This window comes from Physeter macrocephalus, chromosome 11 (assembly GCF_002837175.3).
Source record: "Physeter macrocephalus isolate SW-GA chromosome 11, ASM283717v5, whole genome shotgun sequence".
Classification (NCBI taxonomy): Eukaryota; Metazoa; Chordata; class Mammalia; order Artiodactyla; family Physeteridae; genus Physeter; species Physeter macrocephalus.
Genome location: NC_041224.1, coordinates 120,037,069 through 120,055,796, shown reverse-complemented (window position 1 = coordinate 120,055,796; position 18,728 = coordinate 120,037,069). Strand labels below are relative to the sequence as shown.

The window sequence follows — 18,728 nt, the reverse complement described above, 5'->3', positions numbered from 1 at the left end:
CACAAACAGCTCCTTGTAGGAATATCTTTCAAGCTGTGTGAAACAAATACTGAATAAATTAAACTCTGCAATGGAAAAAACAGTATTGTTTCATTTTTTAGACAATGACATTTTAGACTCTTTGCTCATTTTAGTAATTGTATTATGGTCCAACTTGAGCCATATCTTTCATATCAACTTTAAATCTCACGTTCTTAAATTCAGTTTCAATTACTAGTGCTCCAAAACCCATTCCAAGGCAAGAGAAAGCCGTAGGTGCAGCTTGAGTGAATCCACTGTAATTTCACAGCCCTGGTCTCAGCACACTTCATAATGTCACTCTTCTTCTTCTTGGGAGACAGGGGAATCCTCACTCCTCCATGGTCGTAAGTTGAATTTAGTACAGAAAAGGTGCCATTTATGAATTCATAATACAGCTAGCAACTGTGTGATGGTGCTAATTGATTTGGCATTTGTTACTGCTGTATCAAAGAGACCCAACCATACAGTGGCTTGAAAGAAAGTTCATTTTTCTTTCATGTGACAGTACTTTTTAAAAAAAATTTTTTATATAAATTTATTTATTTTTGGCTTCATTGGGTCTTGGTTGCAGTGCGCGGGCTTCTCATTGCGGTGGCTTCTCTTGTTGTGGAGCACAGACTGTAGGCGTGCGGGCTTCAGTAGTTGTGGTTCGCGGGCTCTAGAGCGCAGGCTCAGTAGTTGTGGCGCACGGGCTTTGTTGCTCCGTGGCGTGTGGGATCTTCCTGGACTAGGGCTCGAACCTGTGTCCCCTGCATTGGCAGGCGAATTCTTAACCACTGCGACACCAGGGAAGCCACCACGTGGCTGTTCTGATGGTAATAGTTCAGTTCATCACGAAATCTCTGTTCCTCATGGTCACTCTGGGACATGGGTCCCTTCCAATTGTTGCTCCACCATCCCCTAGGGCACTGTTTTGTCATCTGTAAGGCATAACTTGAGTTACTACCACGCTGAAGTTCCAGTTAGTGGGAAGGGGAAAGTGGGTAGTAAAGAGGCATACTCGTGGTCTTAAGCTCTATGCCACTCACATTCCGTGGGTGAGAACTTAGTCACATGGTCACACACAAGAGATGCTAGGAAATGCCATGCTTCTGAGATATCATGGATCATGGCAGAAAGAGAAAATGGATTTTGGTGGAGCTCTGGTGTTGTTCCCAGAATTATAGTACCCTTTTAGTTTCTGCCATTGTTTCACATGTCCCCTATATTACTTTAGTGCATAGGAAAAAAATGAAGACATTGATCCTTGGAGCATCAAAATAGCACATGAAGAAATTTTATTTGTCTATATTTTCAGACTTTATAGGCACCCTGTAGATTTCCAGGGTAGACTGTCATAGTTTTAAAATTCATCCATCAAGAGATTCTTCTAGTGAGGATGTGTTTTAAGTTGCTTGACAAAAAGTTAGGGCTGCCTTCCCTAGAAAAGATGATTAATTCATTTACAATGTTTCATTTATTACTATCTAACCTTGCTTCAAAATATAAATATGAATGTGTCCTTTTACTTTTGAGGACTTAATACTGTAGATTCAAAATCTCTTAAAGGAGTTTTGTTTGGGTTCTTGACCCATCTTTAGAGGCCTGTGTTTATTTGTATAATTATTTTAGTCGATGTTTCAAATTTTCTACATTTCTATATGATGTACATTGGCTATTAAGTATATTAACTGCTTAAGGTGTACACATTCTGGTCATTATAGGATCTTAGTTAAATATTTGTCAAACCATAAACTCAAAGAAACCTTGAAGATCAAAACAAAACAAAGAGAATATCTGCTGAATCTAGTTCAGGGAATGGTGAATGTCCATCAGTGTGTTTGTTCTTCACATACCTGGTATTACTCAATAATAGAATCAGCATTTTGTTCATTCAACACTTTCATTCAGTATATAGATGATGTACCATACCTTGTGCTAGATACTGGAGATAAAGAGAGAAAAAAAAAAAGCTTTAGTTACTATGTATTAATAAAAATAGAACTTAGTAGTCATCTCAATGTTACCTCCACCTCTTAGCTTTCCAGCTCTCTCCTCTAGTATCTTGTCTCCAACAGGACCAGCAAGCCTCTGCTCTTACCACCATGTCCTCATCCCCATTTGTCCTCACTTCCCTCCTTCCTAGCTTCCGTAGTCAACCATTATAATCACTTTCTGGCACACATTCTTTTCGTTGCCCTCTGTCACTTCCTCATATTCATTTGGCAAAACCTCATCCTGGTTAAATATTTTCCTGTCTACTCTGCCTGCACTCACACAGCTGAATGTGGCTACAGAAAATGACGCTATATTCATGACTGCTGGCCTCAAGTGGACTCTCAGTGCTACCTACTAATCATACTACGTTTCCCTGATCCATCGCCTCCCTCACTCCTACTGACAACTGTTTCATACCTTCTCTCTGCTCTCTCTAACATCCTCTTCCTCATCATCACTCTGAATTGATGACCTTGCTTTCTGAGAAAATGGAAAATGGAAGCAAGCAGAAGAGAACCAACATCTAGAAATATGCTGAAATAACTAGGTACACAGTAGGCACTCAAAAAAATTTGGTGAATGAAAACCCTTCTGGAAATGTACTTATCCAACACCTAGAAAACTGAGATTAGGTACATTTAATGTTATACAGTAGCAAAGACACGTACCACGGTGCTCGTTGGGATGGAAGCCATGGAGGCAAATATTGTTTCTAGTGAGTTAGTAATTTAAGAATATTAACTGAAATCAAACATTGATTATTATTTAGATAATGTTTCTGTGAGTAGTAATATATTCAGTGCTATTACAGCTAAATATTTGTGTTATGAAATCTACCTGCCGTTGTGTTTATGTAATGTCTCACACTTTAGTATCCAAATATTGTTTTTCAGCTGGTACTTATTTTACTTGAAGTGCAGTTTCATTTTTGCAAGTTTTTCATGTGGAAATAAAGATTAGCTTAATCCATACTTAGTAGTAATTCTTTGTGATTAAACTGTACGGCTGAAAATGAATAGGCTTTCTTCTTTTTTTTCCTCATAAGCCAGACCTTGATAAAGCATATGGTGTATTGGGATTTACCTAGAATACTTGACTTAGTAAGCTGGATTTCCTGGGAGCATGGTACGGAGGCTGGTGTGGAATAACAGTTCAAAAATAAGAATTTGCGTAACTATGGCTCTAGGTCATGGCAAATAAAAAATTAAGAGCTATCACCTAAAAGCAAGTAGTAAAGCAGTGTGATTAAGTGCAGAAAACTTGGCTATATATTAATTAAGGCAATGGTGGCAAATATTTTTAAAGTTCTAAATTTTTAACTCTTTCAAGATGAACAATATGATTGCAAGAAGTAGTACTATTTAGAATAGGGAGAAAAACATTACAATTCCATCCTTCTTTTTCTTTGATGGTAATTGGTACTAGCGACTTTATTTTCTAAGGAAGAACTGGCTACTTGTGACCTAAAAACCTGAATTCTTCATTTAGCAAGATGCTGTGTTATTTGCCCAAGGCCTTCTTCCTGTTTCTGGACTGCCGTCTGGTGACTAAGGCGAAGCTGGCTTTGTAGCCACATTTCCTCTCCTCTCTTTAAGGCGCTTACGCTCTTGGAGGAGGGCAGGGGCAAGAAGCTGTTTTCCTGAGAACCGGAAGACTGTTGCACTCATTACCAAATCTCTATGTGGTCTAGAGAATAGAAGCATCTGCACAACAGCATAGCAAATCATAGGTGTGATTGGTAGTTTGGTGAGTTGGTTGGTTTTCTTGGGTATCAGTTCCTAAGAATTTCTTTAAAATTCTGGGGTAGGATCATAATTCTTATTGTTAAATTGTCGTGAACAGAGAATATAAGCTAAAGATTAATTTATGGCACCTTTGGAAATTTGCAACAAGCAGAGTTAAAGAACTACTGGAAATTTAAAACTCTCCATGTACTATACTTTTAAAATTATTTGAACCTAATAGGATAGGCAACAGAATTTGTGGTTAGATTTGGGCAGCGTTGTGCTGGTAAATGTTTAATTTGGCTCTCTGGAAAACAAACAAACAAAATCTCTGATTTGTAGCCTTTGCCGTTTTCCTTAGTCTAAATACTCCCAGCGTGGCCAATTTCAAGCTACAAACGTGATGCCACTGAATGCATCGTTGGGAAGATAAGCATAGTGCCTGGCCTGTGAGAGCCAGCTTTTGCGCAGGACTGGGGAGGGACTGCGCAGGGAGGGACTGAGTTCTGTTCCTGAGTGTTGTGACAAATAGAGGGATCCTTCTTTCCAGGCAATTCAATAAAAGAAGAAAGGAAGACCAATCTTGTAAAAAGTTATCAAACTTTTGAAGAGACTGGAATTTATTCCAACCACTAAAAAGAAAAGATAATTATGTGATGTGATAGAAGTGCTAATTATTGCTATAGTGGCGATCATATTACAATACATAAATGTATTAAATCATGTTGACATCTTAAGTTTACATAATGTTATATGTCAAATATATTTCAATTAAAAAAAAAAAAAAGAAATCCTGAGGCAGAGCAAATATCTTTTTCTTTCTCGTTGATAGAGGAGTCCCCAGAATTGGGCTAGTCTTCTGTTGAGTTGGAAAGAGATGTCCTGGTACTTGGCAGACATACCATAGATTCCTAATCCCTTCTTCAGCTGCCCTTCTGCATTTTGATAAACTTCCAGTGCTGAAATGCTGGTCAGCTTGAACATTTTTTTCACTCTAGATAAATGAAATGCAATGCAAACTTTTTGTGAATGTAAATATATTATACACACATATAATCTGTAAAACAAGTGATGTCTTTCTCTCTCTTCACATTTCCTTCTCTTTAAAGCATTTTATACATTTCTAAAGGTATTTTACCGTCAGCCAACCTAATCCACAGCTTATTTTTCCCCTGATGTTTCTCATTGCATTACTGATTGTGTTAAGGCCCATATATAGCAGTTAACTTTCCATAAAAGACCAACATATCTGAAAATTGGACCACTTACCTAAGTGCACTTGGAGCTTATTTGGGGTCTAATATAAAGTTTAATAACAAAAAAGGAAAATAAAAGGATAACTTCCATTGAATTAAAATAGCAAACAACAATTTTAAGGTACATTACATTGGGACTTACCTGGCAGTCCAGTGGTTAAGATTCTGTGCTCCCAATGCAGGGGGCACAGGTTCCATCCCTGGTCGGGGAGCTAAGATCCTCCATGCCACAAGGCATGACCAAAAAAAAAATATGTGTGTGTGTGTGTGTGTGTGTGTGTGTATTACACTGAGCTGAAATTGAGTTTAAAAAATATATACAAACTTTGCTTACAAGTGAGATTTTCATTGGTTTAATAATTTTCAAACTTTCTGTCTCTGCATTCAAAGTGTGATTTTTAAAACTCACTTATTTTTAAACTCTGCCTAAACTTTTCTTCCTCCCTTGTACATGCTCTATCTACCATGATTTCTAGACCATAATGTATGCATATGTTTATAACTGAAATGTATTTTCCTAAATTCTTATATCAATGAGATGATAAACTCTATGAGAGCAAGAAGTATGCACCAGGAAAATTACTGCACTCCCTTTAGGTTCATGCTAGCGGCCATTGCTTAGGGTTAGTTTCTTTAGAAAAATACATGCTAACAGTAAACGTCCATGAAAATATTTGCTTCAGAATTTTCAAGGAAGGCTGTGGCTTGCCCAAAAGCATAACATTTCACAACATCTTTCAAGCCTGCCAAATCACATTGCCTATTAAGCCAATTCAGTGTGCATAATATTAATTTACTGTGCCGCAAAGGTAGTGCACTTTACCTATTATTAGGGGAAAGTATAATATATTTGATTTCCCTTTATGAGTCTCACATTGCTCGTAATTCAGTAGGGCTACCACATTTTCTGGGCAGGCTATCAAATAGGATGTTGTAATGATTTGCTTGACTAGTAGAGTAGATGAAAAAATATCAGTTCTGTCTGTAGCTGTTCTATTTTTGAATTTCAGATTTACACAGTTTGAAACCATTTATTCCCTCTTTGGTTCTCTTTAAAAAATAAAAAGATTCTTTTATATTTTAAAGAGTTATAGTTTTAAAGAGTTAAACATGTCACACGAAATCAGTTAAGGTAATAGGATAGTATGAATTTCAGAAAACAAATGAGAAGTCTTAGGTTTAATTTGAAAATGCCAAGGAAGGGGCTATAGTACAATGCAAAAATTTTTGGTTTGATAAAAGGAAAACATAGGTCTTACTTGTAACTGATATCTTGGGGATGCTTGAATGCCTCAATTCTCTGTCTGCACTGCTATTCCTTTGTGTCTTCACGGAGATATTGAGATGTTCTCTGATTGGTAAAATGTTACTTAACAAAATTATCTTTGGAATAATCCATTCGTTCTACAAATGGACTCATAACATTTCAGTAGACTTACTCCCTGTATTAGACATTATCATGGATTCCTTGAATGACTGGGTGAATTCTCTCTGTGTACACTAAATTCTTTAAACTTCATTTCTACATACCACTGTAAAGGAATCCCATTATTGTGTCAGGTTTATTATTTTATATCATTCCATTTCTTTTTTCAACAAATATTTATTGAGCAACTATTAGGTGTTGGGAATATTCTGGGCACTTAGTGCATATCAGTGGACAATACAGACAAAGATCTCTGCCCTGGTGAAGCTTATATTCTACTGGGAGAGACAGGAAACAATAAACATAAAAACGAAGTAAATAATGTAGTATGTTAGAAGTTGATAAGTACCATGGAAAAAGGAAAAAGCAGAACAGCATGAGGATTTTTTTTGGTGCTGGGGTGGGGAGGAACAGACCTCTGTGTTAGACTGGTCAGATTACTCGTTGACCATGTGAAGGAAGTTGGCCAAGTAGAATCTGGGGGAGGGGCATTCCAGGCAGAGGAAATGGCTAGCACTAAGGCCAAAAGCTGAGATAGTCCTGGCATGTTTGGGAGACAGCAGAGGCCACTGTGGCCAGAGAAGAATCAGTGAGGGGGAGAATAGTAAGAGAGTTAGTTGGTGAGAGAAGTAATGCAGGCCCGGATTAAGTATGGCTTTTCTCTGAGCAAGATGGGGAGTCATTGCTGACCAGAGGAATGACATGAAATGACTTACATCTTAAAAAGGATCACTTGAGCTGTTGGGTGAGAATAGATGGAAGGAGTCAAAGGTGGATGAAGGGAGACGTGTTAATGAGGTGCTGCAGTTAATCAGCTGAGAAACGGTGACCATGACTTAGCCAGAAAGGGGGCGAGGGCACAGGCAGTAAAGGAAGTGAGAGATGGTAGAAGTCTGGTTATATTTTGAAGTAGAACCAACAGATTGGAAGAGGATTTTGAGAGAAAGAGGAGTCCAGGGTGACTCTAAGGTTGAACAGGTTGGCTTTTGTTTTGTTTTGTTTCTTGTTTTATTTTGTTTTGTTTTGTTTTTTGAGTAGGGGTGTTAGTGAAGACACTCAGGGGTCCCGTTTTAAACATGTGAATTTTGAGATGACTGTTAGATATCCAAGCAGAGATGTCAAATAGGCAATCAGATATTTGTCTAGACTTTGAAAGAGAAGTCTGGACTGGAAATGTAAATTGGCAAGTTGTTAGCATATAGATGGTAATTAAAACCATGGGTTGGAATGAGATCACCAAAGGAGTGAGTGTAGATAGAGACCTTCCTGAGTGAATTTCATGTATTTAGCATTATTTACTCAGTGGGCTGATAAAGTTAAATACTCCCTCTTCTCTAAGAACTCATGGTTTGTATTTGACTACATATTTTCACAAGTTCAGGAGATGCCATTCACGAAGACTACAGTGTCTGGAGATGAATATTGCAATGGCCAGTATGGGGATGGGGGGAGTGGTGTGGAGAGACAGTTATATATTTCTGTATATTACTGGCCACAGTATGGTGTGATAAATGCTATTCTTGAAATATGTAATGGAATTGTAATATATTATTGGTAATGTAAAATGTAATATAACTGGTATACGTCTTGGAATTGTAGAGAAAGGAAATGTGAATTGACTGACTCAGTGATAAGAAGTCAGAGTAAATGAACAGTGCTGTTCATGGTTGAAGGCAGAGGTGGACCAGGAAGGAAGGCATAGGAATGACAATAGCATTCTAGGTTTCTATACTTGAGGATTCTGTTAGGAGTTAGCAGGGGTGGTGTGTCCCATGGTCAGTCCATCAATGTGGTCCTGTACCTTCCATTGTCTCTTTTCTGTGGCTTAGGTTGTAAAGGGATAGTTTGAAAATAAAGGGTCTTCTGCTTTACGATGTAAGCATTCTAAATCTCTAAAATAAAAAAACAACCATCCCATCCACCATCCATTCTGTGAAGTGTGATGCCTTTAATGTGACTTTCTATTCCCAGCTTTAAGGATACCCTTGAGTCCTCCACCAGTGGTTATTTGGCAAAGTAGGTGAAAATTGTAGAAAATGCTTCCTGGTGAAATATATATATTCTCCCCCCACCCCACTCTCTCTCTCTCTCTCTCTCTCTCTCTCTCTCTCTCTCTCTCTCTCTATATATATATATATATATATATATATATATATATCTCTCTCTCTCTCTCTCTCTCTATATATATATATATATATATATATATATATATATTTATATATATGTTTAAACATATATGTATATATATGTATATATGTTTAAAAATTTTTTGCAAGGTCTTTACCTTACAGAAATCAGCCTTGTGTCCTAGGATGAATAATCTCAAATATAAAGCACACCCAGGCCACAGCTGAATTAAAACTTTACTTAAAAATTGTAAATATTTGTATTTTCTGTCATTCATTTTATGAGAACCATGGCATAGTTCCTTGAAGACAGTTGACAATTTGACAATAAAAGTAAACTGTTATGCAAGACTAGAATTGGTACAGAACATAAATAGCAACATTTCACACTGTAAATAGCAACACTAAATCACTGGGCCTAAAACTTAGTTTTATGCATATTGCTGTTCTCTGTTCATTGTTTTCCCTTTACATGTAAGGTTGTTCTCAGTGTGTTGCTTCTGTGCCCACTTTTGAAATTCTTCATTCTTTCAGGCGCCCTTGATCCTGCATCAGGCTATGTCCCAGCACTGAGCACAATACCCTGCATGCACACCCCTCTCAAGAATCATTTGTCAGTCTATTAGGTGTAGGATCATTGGTCACTTTCTCACATTTACATAGCTGCTGAACATCTGGATATGTGATCAACAATATTGCAGTTCTGCATTCAAGTACTTCCTGTGCTTTATTTCATATCATATTTACCAGCATTTCTCTGTCCTTGCTTGCTTATTTGGGTTATGTTCAAACTAATGAAATAAATGTAGAATAAATTGCTGCCAGTTCAGTTCATCTAGAGAATTAGCTGACATAGTGGCATGTGCAGTAACCCTAATCAGCATTAATTTATTTATTCAACAAATTTTTATTGAGCTGACTGCCAACTATTGTGCAAAGTGATGGGGATATAAAGGTGAATAAGGCAGGTGGAATCTCTGTCCTTGTGGAGCTTTTAGACAAGAAAACAGTTACAGTGCCATGTAATAACACAAGTCCAGGGTACTGTGGGAGCACATCAAAGGGTACCTGTATCAGAATTAGGTTCAGGTACAAGTGGCAGAAAACCCAAATAGCAGTAGTTTAAAGGAAATGAACATTTTCTTCAACATGAATGTCTGGAGGTAGACCAGAACTCCATGATGTCAGGGACTACTTCTATCTTGTTGCTGTGCTGCGTGTGACCTCCATGCCCCAAATCACTTCATTGTGCAAAATGGCTTCCCCTGCCCTAGGTCCACGTTCCACCAGAAGGAAGTAGGAGAGGGAAAGAGACGAGCAGCCTCCTTAACTTTAAAAGACTTCCTAAAAATTGCTCAAACCACTTGCACTTACCTCCCATTGGCCAGAACTTGGTCACATGTGACCTAGCAGCATGAAGGCTGGGAAATGTAGTATTTATTCTGAGCAACCAGGAAGAAAAGGGGATGAATACTAAGGGACAACTAACAGTGTCTGCCCCAGGATTTCTGGGAAAATAGTTGCCCAAATTGAGATCTGAAGGTAAGTAGGATTCTCAGAAGAAGTGTATATGTGTGTATCCTCACAGGAGGACAACATTCCAAAGAGAAGGAAAAGCTCAGGGAACTGAACACTGAAAAGAAACTGTTCTCCTTGGATGATAGTATTTGTGCTCTTCTTCTAGTTGGGCATTGACTCTTTCAGACTTAGAGGTGCTTGTGACACCAGTACATCCATGCTGTGATGAGAGAGATGGTGCATCTACCAAAGGGGAGAGGGTTGGAGCATCACTGCTCACGTGTTTACATGTTAATAAATGTGATTGGGAGCAGTGGGAGGGTTAATGGACAGATGATTAGATTGTTGGGAGAACATATTAATAGAAGTTAATATCACTCCTCTGTTTAAAATCTCCATTTGTGCAAGAGCACTTATAAAGAAGTAATCACTCATGTATCTTGCTCCCATAGAAATAAAATCATGTTATTGATTAGTCTTTTGCTATTCACCTCTATTACCTGTCATGTCCAAAGTCCCGAGTTTTTAATTTGAAGATTCATACTTGAGAAACCAATAGGGTCAAGGAAATAAGAACCAGTGTTTACATAAGTGTTTATTGGACTTTTCTTTATCATCTTTCAGGTCTTGTAGAAATTTGCCTGATGCACCCTCTCGATGTGGTGAAAACCAGGTAAGGTTCTGCATGAACAAGTTTTATTGACTTTGGCTGATACCCAAATTAAGATCTGTCAGAACACTAAAAGCTAGAACTTGTCCTAGGCTGGTAGCTTCTCCCAATAATGGCATTTATATTTACTTCTTAAAGAAAATACTATTTGACAGATAAAATGTAAGCAGTGAAAAGCATTTCTGGATAGAGGTCATCTGAAAGTATATAATATTTTACTGCCTTCACATGACAACCATAAGGTATAATTTGTGACTAAACTGGTAAGCGAGGGAAATTTATCAAAATGATGTAAAAACTAAACTCTATCTAGTGAATTATGACAGCAGACTTTCATTTGGCATTGCATATACCATATATGTTATATAGCATATAACAGATTGCTATTTAATAGTGAGCATTTTGATGTGAAACTCCAAAATTTCAAGTAAACTTCTTAAATGGTGCTTAAAGAATTTATTCCTACAACTGTTTGCCAATACAAAGTGCCATATTTCCTGGAAAATGCCTTTGCTCTTAAATGCCTTAAAATCAGGACAATGTATTAAATCTGTTTACCAAGACAAAAAAAAATCTTGTGGGTTTTAATATGATCTAGAGCAGTTTTTTAAAAGTTAAATCCATGGCTAAATTACTGAACTCTATTTTTTCATATTAAAAGCTCTGAAAGTATAGTGAAAGTTTCCATTTATTTGCATTGTGTAAAACCCAACAACACCATACCTAGGTTGGAGCTTAACAGCAAAAAGTGCCATGCAACAGTGATGGTCAAACAAACCCTTACTGCCACAATTAGGAAATACTTGATGAGTCAGGCTGGTCGTTGAAGGGACATGTTGCTTAATTTACCTACAGAGGCAACAGAATCTTAGTTAGGCTGGTTGCTGAAAGCAAGGGAAGGTGTCTGTGACATGCAAATAATATTACATTTCTGATAGAGATAGAGAAGATGAGAATTTGGCTTCTTAGTCAGCTTGGGAAGCTATAACAAAATTTATTAGACTGGGTGGCTTAAGCAACAGACATTTATTACAGTTCTGGAGGCTGGGAAGTCCAAGATCAAGGTGCCAGTCAATTCGGTTCTTGTTGAGAGCCCTCTTCCTGACTTGTAGACAGTCACCTTCTTGCTGTATCCTCATGTGGTGATGGAGAGAGGAAGCTCTTATGTCTCTCTTTCTTCTTATAAAGAACACTAATCCCATCGTGGGGCTCTACCCTCATGACCTCATCTAAACCTAATCACCCCACCACCACCAAAGGCCATCATATTGGGGGTTAGGGCTTCAATATACGAATTGGGGGGGCCGCAGACATTCAGTCCGTAGCAGCCTCAAGTCTCCAAACCCAAACAGAGAAAGAAGGAAATCCAAAATTATATTCAAATGTAAGGTGGGTGTACTTCCTGGAGCATCTTTTATATAGAGTTCAGAAACAGAAAGCAAAACTCACTGGCCTTTCCTTCTTAGTTTCCATATTAACCTTCTTTGAAAAGCCAGATTATTGTTAATCTCTCTGAGGAATAAATTGTCTTTTTCATTTAATGGTAATTTCCTAAATTAGTGCAGTGTTCAAATGAGCAAGGAGAAATAAGAATGATTTAAACAAGACAATATTGACATTATGGTTACTCATTCATTCCATGAATCCTTCATTCATTCACTTAGCAACATGTATAGAGCACCTAGTGCGTGTGGGTTCTAGGTTAGCTCTGCCCTCAGAGAGCTCACAATCTGATGAGTTAATAGGTATCTCATCACAATGAATTTCAAAAACGATATCATTTCATGGTACTGGATATGAATCGGATATTTCTTGAAATGGATGTGCCAGGTTATTTGGGCTTTATGTCTTCTTTGTTATATAGATATTTTTATGAAAAGGGCATTCATTGATTAGAATTAGTCACACACCCTTACCTAACTTCAAGGGAGAGGGAAAAGTACAATCCTTCCAGGGACCCTGAAGGAGAAGGGAACTGGATGGTGGATGGTATTTGACGTGCATAACAATAAAAACTGTATGGAATAAAGACTCACAATCATAGAATAAACTGAAAGCCCCAAACTTTTGCAGTTGGCTGAATCAGAAGTAGAATATGCAAGATTGGTAGCATTTATCACTGGGCACTAACACACAGGTGGTAGGGAGTGGACAGGACAGACTAAATTATTGCCAAAATCTTCACTATTATAGTACCGGAGATGACCATGTTTCTAAATAAGACAAACTGTAAACCATGAAGGATAATTCATGAAACTATGTGGCATTAGTGATTTTAGCAGGTTACTTTCCTTAATGACATCCAAGGGCATTGGATTCTAAATTGTAGCAGGCATTGTCAAAGTGGGGCATGGGGTACACCAGGCCAAACCTCACTTGCTTCAGTTTTCTGTGGGCTGTTTTAGCCTCTCCTTGGATATTTTCCTTGAAGAATGGGACAATGAATTAATCTGAGCATGGAAATGGCTTATTTCCCACAACATATTATGTGCTGGAGTATGGCAAAATCAATAAGTGTAGTCGTTTGGGGTTCTATTTGTGCCTAATCCTTTTCTCTGCGGAAGGAAAGAAAATAGATTCTAAAAGTGTACTTCCAGATTCTTTCTTCACAGGAATTTTTCTTTTATCATTTTTTTTGCACTCTTTAAATTACCGATTCTGTTACACTCGGCTCGAGGGAGAGGGGAGGTGGTGGTGTTACCTAAGCCCTGGCACCAGGACTACCTGGTGAAAGCTAGAGCCGCAGTAGATCTGTCGAGTGGTAGCTGGTCTCAGCCACTGCCAGATTTCCTGCCTGAGGCAGACAGGGAGAGGGGAAATCCTCTGGTTTCTCTCTTCTCTCTACCCTTTAGTCTCCGATCAGTGCTCCTATATGCTGAACCCAAGGAAGACTGGGAGGCCCAGCCTGGCAGAGGGCTGTCCCTCTGCATAACAGAACAGGGCAGGACAAGGGAAGAGTGAGAAATAGTCTGAAGACAAACAAACAGAACTGACACACTGTTATTTTAGTGGGATTTGGAGAAAGAGCTGACATAAACTTGCATTTTCTTTTTTTTAAATTGAGACATAATTGACATATAACATTATATTAGTTTCAGGTATACAACATAATGATGCAATGTTTGTATATATTGCAAAATGATCACCACAATAAGTCTCGTTAACATCCATCGCAGCACATAGCCACAATTTTCTTTTTCTTGTGATGAAAACTTTTAAGATCTACTCTCTTAGCATCTTTCAAATATACAGTATAGTATTATTAACCATACATTACATCCCCAGGACTTACTTATTTTCTGACTGGAAGTTTGTACCTTTTGACCATCTTCATCCATTTTCCCCATCCCCATCCCCTGGCAACTACCAATTTGTACTCAGCATCTATGAGTTTGATTTTTTTTTAGATTCCACATATAAGTGAGATCATACGGGTATTTGTCTATCTCTGCCTGATTTATTTCACTTAGCCTAATGCCCTCAAATTCCATCCATGTTGCAAATTTCCTTCTTTTCATGTCTGAATAGCATTCTACTGTATATATATGATATATCACATTTTCTCTATTTATTCATCATCCATTGATGGACACTTAGGTTACAAGCATGCATTTTCAATTCAGCATGTTTAACAGGAACTCACTTTGCATTTTAAAAGATGATTAGAAGTTGTAACTGATAAGAAATAGCTTATTCTCCTCCATGTAAGTGTGGCTCTAGGGATAGACCTAATGTGAGCATAGGCTAACAACATGACAACAGCCTTGTTCTAAATGTCCCCACCTGATTTTGCAGAGGAGATTTGGCTAAGATGCCGTAAACATGGTAGTTAGGTAGAATCAAGGTCTCCTTTAAGATTCTCCCCAGAAACATGCATATACACTGTTTTATAGTTCTGTTTATATACCAAGAACTTTGTGTACAGTTACGGTTGGACCCCCAGTTAAAAACCCATACCTACAAATGACAAAAGACTATTCACTTGTATAACTACGAAGACCAAAGGTAGTTTAGTTTCTCACTTTATATCCTCCAGAGATTCATATTAAATAATCAGTAATATCTCATACATCTCTCATATTGTCTCTCTATCTCTTTCCCTGTCTCTCTGTCTCTCCCCCTTTCCCTTCAGCTTTCCTTTCCCTACATGGGCTTCATTTTTGGCATGGCTTCTCTCACTTGGCAGCAGGTGGCCTTAGCAGCTTCAAGCTTACATGGTCCTTGGTGTTTGTTTGTATTCTCTCTGAGACAGGATTACCTAGTATTTAAGAACCCTGGCTCTAGAGTTAGGCTGCCTGGGTTCAAATTCTGCTTCTTTATCATCCGTGTAACAGCAGTTACAGGGAAGTTACTTAACTTCCCTGTGCCTCAGTTTTTCTCATCTTCAGATAGGAATAATGTGGTACCTACATTATTGTAGGAAATAAATGACTATACATATATATATAGTTATATATATATATATAGTTATATACACACACATATACATACCTATATATATATATATTTATATGAAAGCATGGTGTTTAATACTGTGTCAGCAAAGGAAATGGGAACTACAAAGACAAATGGCGTTTATAAAGTAGTCAGGGAAACATGAGGGAGAATACAAAGTGTGAGAGAGGGGAAGTGTTTAATACGGAGTCAGAAGGTTTCAACTTTCCAAGCCGGAAGACTTGTGTTATGTGAGCACTGTATTTAAATCCTTCCTCAGAAGGGTGTTTGCAACTAGAGAGTCCTTCTGGCTCTGAGGGCAGGAGAACATCAGTTTCATCTATGTGTTCCTGTTGACATCATTCCACACATCATTTTAAGGCTGTGTGATGACGTTTTTAGGTAACTCCCGTGGCAAGCACAGTGCCTGGCCTCCAGGAGGTGCCCAGTGAATGCTGTTGGGCAAATGAATAAATGAGTATTGGGAAACAATCAGAAATAATAGCCCTATGAGCTCTATGGCCAAATTGGAATGTCTAGAAAATGAGTAATATGCAGCTGTGTTGTCTTCATTGAAAAACTTAAGATTTCATGAAAGAGATGGGAAGTGAGAATCTGTTGAAATAAAAAGGGAGAAATGACTTGATAGGATGGTGGGCAAAAACATTTCAAACTTTTGATGGAGTTTTGGAGACTGGACTGGGGAAGAGTGAGATGAGAGGGTTTCCAGTAGGCGTGTCAAGATGAAAGTTGGGTGGAATGAACCTGCACACGGCATTGAAGGTACGGAGGGAGTGACAAGCTTTGAGATGAAAAGCAAAATGCTGGACTTCACCTAGGACAGCACTGGCTAATTGAAATACAAAGCATGACACATAACATAAATTTAGATACATAAATTTAGGTTTTCTAATAGCCACAGTTTTTAAAGTAAAAAGAAACTTTTTATACAATTACTTTTAACAATATATCTCATTTGACTATATCTTATTTGAGCTCATTTATCTAAAGCATTGTCATAGCAACATGTTAATCAATATAAAAATTATTGAGATATTTTGCATTCTTTTTTTTCATACTCAGTCCTTGAAATCTGGTGCCTATTTTACACTTAGAGCACATCTACATATTGATAGTAACATTTCAAACGCTCAATAGCCACATGTGGTTAGTGGTTATGGGTTTAGACAACACAAGCCTAGAGTGCAATGGGGAAAGGACTTCTTTAAGGGGAAAGAGAGGTGGTCCAGTGGTTCCTTAGTAAGAAAAATACTCTTGCTTAAAATGGATTGACAGTTGCAAATAAGCAAGGTCCTAGGTGGGAGGGAATTTTATTACATATGCATTTGATGGTCTGTACTGGTGTGTAGAGAGTGGTATTCAAAACCCCACAGATTTATCAAAGTCACAGTCCAAGGGGGTTTTAGCTTACATCCCCTTCACACTTTTATTCCCAGGAAGGGAAATGGCTCCTTGTGCTCCAGGAAGATGGAATTACTGAGGTGTTCATTCTCTTTGGCCCAGAGTCATTTTTCGTCATTTTTGTTTTGTTTCATTTTTGAATGGGGCATAAATCAGGTGCAAATGAACTAAATTACCCATCCTGTAAAGACTGATCTTTTAAAAGCCTGTCCCGTCAAAGAGCTGTGAGGCACGTCTTTTTGGTGGATGCTGGGGAAGGCGGGGAGAGGTGGGGGTGAGGAGTGTCCTCACAGCTCCTTACAGATGCACAGTTATAGGCTGCTGGTGAGTGGACAGGCCAATACATACCTTGGCTTTCATCCTTCCTCACATTAGGACTTAACTTGCACTGAGAAGTCTTATCATACTTCTCTCCAAACATGTTAATCACTGTGTGAATTCTAAAGACGCACATGATTTGAAAATATGGCATCCACGTGTCATTATATAAGTGCTTATGGGGCTTTTACTGAAGCTGTTGAGATTGATTTACACACTCTCTCTCAGTGGCTCCCAAACCCCAGACCTGCTGAATCTGAAACTCTGGGGGTGGGGCCTATGGATATTTACGTGTAACAACCTCCTGGGTGAATCTTAAGCCTGACTGGTCACTGGGTCAGCCTTTGGGAACCATGGCTGAATACCCCATAGGCAGTTCTGTAAAAAGTCTTCATGTAAAGAATTCCTTTTGTGTGTGTGTTAAACATCTCATTAACCTGTGGTTCTCATTGGGTTTTTTTCTGTAAACCGCTTTGTTAGCAGTGATGGGAAGTGGAAGGGCAGAGGTTTCCCTGCGGAGCTCATTCTGTGGTTTGTGAGAGTGATATGGGAATATATTATCTACAGCCAGAGAAAACACATTCTGTCATACTGAGTGAGGTTAAAGGGGCAAAAAGTCAGTGCCAGGCGATGGGAGAGGAGTGAGCGTTGGTTGTTACAGAGGGAACGTAAATGGCTCTGATGGGTAAAAATGATTTAGAGGCATAAGCCCACCACAAACTTTATTAAAAAGAGAAATCTGAGGACAGGCTATGGTGAGAGGCTGCTTTGTGGGGAGCCCAGCAGAGAGCGAGGATCTGGGGCTAGGGAGCATCCACAGCCTCCCTTTACAGGGGGAGGGGAGCACAGCAGTGAACTTGAAAATGAACACTTAATTTAGAGGTTGGAGAGGGAACATTGAGCAGCCATTGGGGCCAACAGAACAGCAGGGTGGAAACAAGGAACGAAACTTTTTTTTTTTTCCCCAGTAGATCCTTTAAAAAGAAAAGAAAAGGAAAAAAATCCTTTTATAATGGGAAGAGAACAGTGGAAACAGTTCAGGATGGAGTATAAAGTCAAGGCAGTAGAGTCTATAGGATTAAAAAAATTACAGAGCAGCTGAGAGGGTTATTTCCATATGTTAACGATTTGTCCGTGGTATAAAACATTGAGATCACATTCAGGGTTAGACCATGGTTATGCCTGATTTCTCACCATGCATAGAAATCCAGGGCTAGACCACTGTCATGGCTTGTTTCTAACCATGGAGAGAATGTGACTGAAGTAAAGCAAGCAAGGAGTAGAACCACATTTTTATAAACTATATTTTTGTTGCATCTTTGTCATTTAGCTAAATCAATCAATGGCAACTCATAATAGTATAAAATGGTTACAGAATCCCAAAAAACGTTGGTGTAACTTCAACTTTTTGCTTTTGAAGTTGCATGACCATATCTGGGTTTCTCTGGGATTTGTTTTAGTTAATTGAAATGTCTTTCTGTACTTACTGAGCCAAAGCAAGGAAGTCCTGGGTGGTGGGCACACTGCAGCTCTGCATTGATTGAGTATGTCATTCTTTCCATGTAGTCACCATTAAAGATTTTATTTATTAACATAATCAAATAAAAATGGCACACAGGATGGATAATATATTTGGAAGGGGTAGAGGTGACAATTAACTATGCTCTCCTTGGCCTATTGTAGGGCTGCAGTGAATATGTGTTAAGTGAATAAATGTGTGCTTTAAAATACTATTTGCGAGCTTCCCTGGTGGCGCAGTGGTTGAGAGCCCGCCTGCCGATGCAGGGGACACGGGTTCGTGCCCCGGTCCGGGAAGATCCCACATTCCGTGGAGCG

The 18,728-nt window shown here is 38.5% G+C and overlaps 1 protein-coding gene across 4 annotated transcripts in view; it reads left to right on the top strand.

Moving 5' to 3' along the window:
* Positions 1–18,728, top strand: part of SLC25A21 (solute carrier family 25 member 21) — a 510,053-nt gene that overhangs the window by 284,335 nt on the left and 206,990 nt on the right. For all 4 annotated transcript variants that reach the window (XM_024118460.2, XM_028495733.2, XM_028495735.2 and 1 more), the window contains exon 2: positions 10,673–10,721. In XM_024118460.2, coding sequence (XP_023974228.1) covers positions 10,673–10,721 — 49 coding nt within the window. The remainder of the gene's footprint in view (positions 1–10,672; positions 10,722–18,728) is intronic.